The sequence below is a fragment of the Geospiza fortis genome, unplaced genomic scaffold (assembly GCF_000277835.1).
Source record: "Geospiza fortis unplaced genomic scaffold, GeoFor_1.0 C13961687, whole genome shotgun sequence".
Lineage (NCBI taxonomy): Eukaryota > Metazoa > Chordata > Aves > Passeriformes > Thraupidae > Geospiza > Geospiza fortis.
The window spans coordinates 1-6,601 of NW_005055629.1; the positions used below are offsets into that span (position 1 = coordinate 1).

The 6,601-nt window shown below is 40.4% G+C and overlaps 1 protein-coding gene across 1 annotated transcript; it reads left to right on the forward strand.

Moving 5' to 3' along the window:
- The first annotated feature begins 640 nt into the window (after positions 1 to 640).
- On the forward strand, positions 641 to 5,784 carry LOC106632172 (rab-like protein 3). Its single transcript, XM_014311666.2, has 4 exons — positions 641 to 835; positions 1,461 to 1,532; positions 2,322 to 2,360; positions 4,939 to 5,784. Exons 1-4 carry the CDS (start codon positions 641 to 643, stop codon positions 5,002 to 5,004), a joined length of 372 nt encoding a protein of 123 aa, XP_014167141.1. The 3' UTR covers positions 5,005 to 5,784.
- The last annotated feature ends 817 nt before the right edge of the window (positions 5,785 to 6,601 follow it).

Consider the following 6,601-nt stretch of genomic DNA (forward strand, 5'->3'; position numbering starts at 1 on the left):
TTTTAGGAGCATGGCTAAAAGAGCTTAGAAAACTCTGCTTAAACAGCATGTTCATAATTAGCTCTCCAACACCTTGTCAAGGATTTCCTCCTGCACCTCTTTGCTCCTGTCATCCATCTAGTCAAGGAGGTTTTAAAATCATTGCTAAACCTCACACGTGACCAGGAAGGCAATAATGAGGAGTAGCTTTTTTGAGGGAAAAATATCAATTGTTTATCTGTCTGTTCTGGTACACAGAACAGTTCTGTAGAAATGTAGGAAATGGGGAAGAGGATTTGCATTGTATAAACTGCAAAATTCTCCAGTGTCTCCACAGACAGGTTCTTCACAATTGTTTTAATTTTCAGAAGTTTAACTCCTGTCAAGGACAGATGTTCAGCCATCAGCAATTCTTGCTCAAGTTGTTGCTGTTGGTACCTGCTAGAAAGCTTGGTTTAGGTAAAAAAATTACAGACAAGTGATTATCCTAGCTAAGGAGAGTGATTGAAGCTTGGGTTCCTATGTAGTGACTTTGGTGCACAAGCCCTTCCTTAATTTAAAGGTATTGCACATTTTAACTTAGATAAATGGGCTGTTAATAATTAAATTACTGGTTTTTGAGATGCACAGGGGAGGTGATGTTGTGCTTGTGCCCACTTACATGGCCATTGCCTCATTCAGGATTGTCTTTGTTTCCCTCATCAGTGACTATGACCGTGAACAGTTTGGTGATAACCAGATCCCACTGCTGGTAATAGGAACTAAACTGGATCAGATCCCAGAAACTAAGAGGAATGAAGTTTTGACCAGAACAGCATTCTTGGCTGAGGATTTCAATGCTGAAGAGATAAATTTGGTTAGTATCCTTGTCATCACTGTTGTTTTTCTTTTATATGGGAGTGAGTCAAATTTTTAGAAAGTAAAGAGGTAACAAAAATTTGGCTTTTGGAGATTTTTCCAGTAGTGCCAGTCATTTACATTTCTGTTGGCTCTGCCCCTTGCTTGATGATACAGATATCTTTGTTTTACTATAGGGAGATGTAAGGGGTATTAGATAAGGCCACTTAAGCTTAGAATTGTTGGCTGGGAGTTAAATTTTATTTTTCTTGTTCATAGCTCTGACATAGACTGTCTTTGAATGAAACATGAAGATGACTTTATATAGATCTATGGGTATAAAAATATACATCTGCTATATGAATGCTTGTATATACACTCCAATCTCAGGTGTAGCCTGTACAAATGCCTGCCTGACTGCATAGCTGGTGGTGGAAGGAATATGTGGAGCATATGGGGGGTTGCTTGGAATTCTGCAGTTGGGCTTTTCTCTGAAGTGACTGTGGAGCAGAAATCAGCAGATCCATTGTTTTCCCTTGCTGATGGTGTGTGTCAGGGAAAGGGTATGTTCCATTTCCTTGTGTTTGGCTTCCTTGCTCTGATTTCCTTGTGCTTGATTTGTTGTTGTTTTTTGGGTGTTCTAGGACTGCACCAATCCTCGTTATCTGGCTGCAGGTTCATCCAATGCTGTCAAACTAAGCAGGTTTTTTGATAAGGTCAGTCAATGAAATGGTGTTTTATTGTCCTGTGCATCAGATGTTGGGATTTGAGCATGAACAACAGTTTAAGCTGTTCTTTCACATTCCACTCTCTGAGTTGGTTCAAGCCAGATGTGGGAGGGCCAAAGATTGATCTGCTTTTGGAACCCTACAGGAGACAGCTGATCTGCATAGAGCAGTGAAAAAGAACTTACAAAAGACACTCTGCTTATGCTTTTGAAGTTGTCTGGCAGGTCAGAGGGGTTGCAGCATTCTGAGATAGTAATGTGGGGAGATACAAGACTGGTTAGCTCTGTTGATCCTAGTTAAAGCAACCTTTAGGAATTAAGAAATTAATTAAGAATATTATTCTCCCTTCCTGAAAAAGAGACCATTAAGGTCCACTGTGCAAGTGAGAGAAGGAATGCTCTGTTTTAAGCATCCTCTGGGCAAAATAGCATAATGGGGTTACTGTGCAGTAGTAGGACCCAGTATCCCTGCAGAGGGAATGGGAGTAGCTGAGTCTGAAGCAGGAGGCACACAAACCATCACCTCCATTACCCAGGAGGGCTGTGGCAAAGTTGAGGATGATTAGACAGCTTAGACAGCTTGTCTAAGAACGGCTGTGGGTGGCAACTGCTGTGTGTGCTAGAGCACTGCACTAAAGCAGTAGGCCTGGAGCAGAGATGTGGGGTCAGACCTTGTCCCAGTTAGCCCTGAGTTTCAGTGCTCATGTGTGAAGTGTTGGTTGCAATCTGAGGTTATGCATGTGCTGTGCAAGCTGAGATCATTCTCTGTTGTTCCCAGGTCATAGAGAAGAGATACGTCTTGAGAGATGGCACTCAGGTTTGTCACTTTTCCTCCTCTTTTGTTGCATTTCTCCCCGTGTAATGTGAACTGCTGACATAGTCCTCTTTAAAACACAAGCTTCCTGCAACCTAAATGGCAATCTGTGCTGGTAATTTAATTCTTGTATCTGTGGGAGCACAGCTGTTAAGGCTAGACAGAAGAATGGCTGACTTTGTCAGCTGAAGTATTTGTCTGTAAAGTGATTGGCAGTGAAATAATTAAGTATGCTAACATAGTAGAAGTTGGAAGAGTAAGGTAAAATGGGCAAATATGATTTCTTTCAGCTCTGTCAGCTTCAGGCTGCTTGGTTGCAGATTAAGGCTATCCTGAAGGTCTGTGAAAGGGTTTTTCTGTACAGCTGGAATGAGATTTTTGGTTTAATACAGGTAGTTTCCAGAGACTCAGTGGAGCCATAAAGAAAGTGGCAGTATGATATCAGCTTGTAATTCATTCCTAAAGGACTGAATTCACTGTTTTCAGCCAGAAGGGGAAGTACTAGCAAAATGACTTCTAGTTTGGGCAGGCCACTACAGCTTTTGTGCCTCCCATCTCCCCACGTGCAGTCTGCCATGCAGGGAGTAGTGAATTTGCATTTACCGTTGCAAATTACCATGAAAAGCATCTCTGGAGTACAGTCACACCTGTACATTGTTAGAGGTAGCTGTGCTGAAAGCCCGTGGGGTGTGGGGGGAAATCGTCACAGGTTACAAAATACTTCCTTTCTTTGAGCACTTTTGTAGTGCCTTTTGAAAATAAATTTGCTTTTGCCTCTTTTAGTTCTGCATGATGCCTTTTTTATTCCCCTCTCCTCCCCACATTCTAGTGAAAGGAATTTTCTCTTTCATGGGAATAATATCTTAATGCAGAAACCTGCTTGTGTGCTGGTTGTCTTTGATGCATGATGTAAGATTTTTATTTTTATCATTTGATCCTATTTAGTGGCTAGCCAGGGATTAACTATAGATTCCTTTTGGCTGTGTGCCAAAGATTTCAGCCTGCTGATGACTGTCTACTTCCCTGACAGGAGCTCAAAAGCTCAAAACAAATCTTAAACAGCAAACAGTCATGTTTAAAGACGCAAAAGCCAAACTGGAAATGGAGACCTTAGTACAACCTCTTAATGTTATCATTTGAAGTTATCTACTTAATGTGACTCTTACCAATGTGTTTTTGGGTTTTCTACAATAGGTTACTACAATTATTCGTGTTTTGAGGTATTTCTGTTATAAACTTCTTCAGGATGAAAAGAATGATAAATTTCAAATTGTTCATAGCTATGACTTTAATCAGATATGTGATAAATAAATAATTGTTCCTCTTAATTAGTGACTTTGATGTAAAAAATGCTAAAGCAGATAACTTTTTACCTATGGTGTTCAGGTACTTTTTAGTTATAATGATTGTATTTTTCCTCTTTAAATTCCCAAATCAGTTTTCATGAGGTGAACCTTTGTACAAAATCTGCCTGATTTTATCCTTAGAGATGATTGCTTTTTAGAGATGAAGAAACCAGTACCTAAGTGAATACCTTGCATATGTGAGTTTTGGGTCTGAAAACCCCAAGTAAATTTAATCTGTGGAGTTTTTAGTGGACTTTTATTTTGGGGAAGCTCTTCAGCTCTCTGCTTACCAGTGAAGTGTGTAACCTGAGCAGTCTGCTGTAAATTGTAGATTATGTTTTTGTCCCTACCATCCATATATGCCCTTGTTCTTCTGGCATGATTTGTAGGGCTTGGTTGACTCCCTCCATTTTAATAGACTGTATTTCCTATGATTGTGTGGAATTGGTTTGGGAGAGTGTGTCTACAGGGTCTGCTGTTTCTACTTGTTTGTAGTGAGTAAGGTAAAAGTTACTGTGGCCTGTAATCAAATAGTTTTATGATGCCAATAAGGCAGATATGCAGTATTAGAAAGCAGCACATCACTTTCTTTTGGGGATTCACAGGTGCATTGGATTGAAAATCTGTCTGAAATGCTGTTAAGGCCAGAGAAGCTTCTGATGGTTTCAAGTAGATTTTCTTTGTAAACATCCATTGTCAGTGTGTAAGCAGTGTCTGCAGATGGGCTGCAGAAGCAGGAGTGCTCATCCTTTGTATTGTTGCAGCCATTTCTATCCCAGTGATTTTCTTTAAGCTTTCAGCCATTGATAAAACTGTACTTTCAGCTACCACTGAAGTGCTGCTGCCCGGGTTTGAAGGCATAAAGCCTCAACAGCTCTTTGATAGGACTTGGTTTATATTGTTTTATAGTTTTAGAAATGAATGGAGGAGAAATTCTTGTATGCACTTGAATCTGCTTTGAAATCTGTCTTTGAAATCTGTCATTAACTGTGTTAGGATTGAGGCTTTCAATTTCCCTTGCCAAAAAGTCTTAAGGAGCCCCACAGAACAGATGAGCCATGGTGGAGCTGTGCAGTGTTTAATTAGAGCTGCTCCTCGAGCAGTCAGCTGAAGCTCTGTGGCCCTGATTCTGGAGATGGCAGAGGTGGAAGATGCTGCAGTTGGCTTGGTAACAGTGTGGGCTAGAGGGAGCTCCTGCTGATTCTGACATGACAACTTGTCTTCCCTGCCTCTAGATTCCTGGCTTCTCTGAAAGGAAGAGGTTTGGAGGAGGAACACTGAAGAGCCTTCATTATGACTGAGCACTGAAGAAGTGGAAGACAACTTCTCTGAGTTCCTAAAGACATTCCCGTTCCCACTGGATGCTCAAAGACAGTAATGCTTCTGTCAAGCAGAGTAAAATGATATTTACAGCTGGCTAGCCTGCTGAAGCTTCTGTTGTTGGAAAAGACTTGGAAGGGTTTTGGAAAACCTTTTGGAAAGGTTTTCCAAAAACCTAATCGGGAGCCTAGAGTATTGCTTAGGATTGCAGACCATCTGGATCTAAGGGAACATCTGGGGAAAGTGTGCAATAAGTTGAATGCCTCTCACTGCTGTGGGAAACTTCGTCATACACAGCACATATATGTGACATCCTTGTCTCCATTTGGAAAACTTTTGGACAGTCTTTGCAATGATTTGCATTCATTTACCTCTAAAGGAAAGATGATGTTGAGTGGGTCTCTCATGTACAGTAAAGTGACCAAAAGAAGTGAGCAAAACATAATGATGGGTAAGGAGTGGTCTGGAAAATAATGGAATGCCTTCATTAAATGAATGAAGTGTTGTTTCACCTAGAGCACACTGTTCATCCCTATCCAAAAGGGATAAAAGCAATAGGCAAGATATGAAAAAATATTTGAAGCCTTAAAAAGAAAATCATTAGTAGAAAACAACTGGTGTTAGTTCTGCTGCTTAAATTAAAATTGTTTACTTTGGAGAGGGCAGAGTAAATCAGGTTCTCCTGTTTATCTTTTCATAATGATTGTGTCTTGTTTTTTATATTAAATTAAAAGGCAATTCATTGAAAACTGATGGAAAAAGTATGTTTTTATACAGTGCTTATTTGGAACAAATGTGACATTGTCCTACTGAGCCTGAGGACTTAGTGGATTCAGAAAACATGGAATGTAAGGACATCCTCTGAATTAGAATGGATAGAAATTTAGAAGGGATATAAAGCTGTGTAAAACCTGAGCATGATTGAGAGGAGAGTTCTGTGATGTAGATGTTTCCTTTACATAGTTAGCACTAAGGATAAAGGAGACTTGAGCTGGTCTGATCTCCTGTACAGGGTCTTGCTTTCCTAAATAGCCCAAGCTCTGCATGGTTTCTCACCTTGCTAGAATTCCATGGAGTGGTAAAAGCCTGATTTATGGCAGTTCCTTCTTTTCACACCTTCCTCACAGTCGCCTCTAATGGTTAAGCCTCTGGCAAAGGCCAGCTAAGAGCTGGAGTTAGATATAAATAGAGATTAATAATAAATGGGGATAGAAGAAAGTAAAATGCTGGTTTGAAATTGACAGGGAGCAGAGTTCTGCAGTCTCTGGATTACCTCTGCCTGCAGCTCTTCTGGCAGCTGCTTGGAAATAAATGGAAACCTGCGTACTGCTGCTAATCAGGCACAAAAGTGACAGCTGGGGGCACCAGTCAAACTTATTAAAAAGATGGATGCTTTGCTTTTCCTTAGGCCATTTCCAGAAAGGTCTGGGACCAGTTGTAAACATGAGTGCAGTAAGTTTTTAGGTGCTTGTGTGAAATAGGTTGTTGCTTTACAGTTAGTTTACAACCAGAAGAAACAAAATACCAAAATATTCATGATAAAGAGCACATGTGTGAGCTGTGCAGCTCGTGACAGCA

Bases quoted from the DNA above. Each gene is read 5' to 3' on its own strand.
- LOC106632172 (XM_014311666.2), top strand. From the start codon at position 641: ATGGCCATTGCCTCATTCAGGATTGTCTTTGTTTCCCTCATCAGTGAC. The intron at 836-1,460 runs GTTAGTATCCTT...TGGGTGTTCTAG, and splicing joins ATGCTGAAGAGATAAATTTG to GACTGCACCAATCCTCGTTA. The intron at 1,533-2,321 runs GTCAGTCAATGA...TGTTGTTCCCAG, and splicing joins TAAGCAGGTTTTTTGATAAG to GTCATAGAGAAGAGATACGT.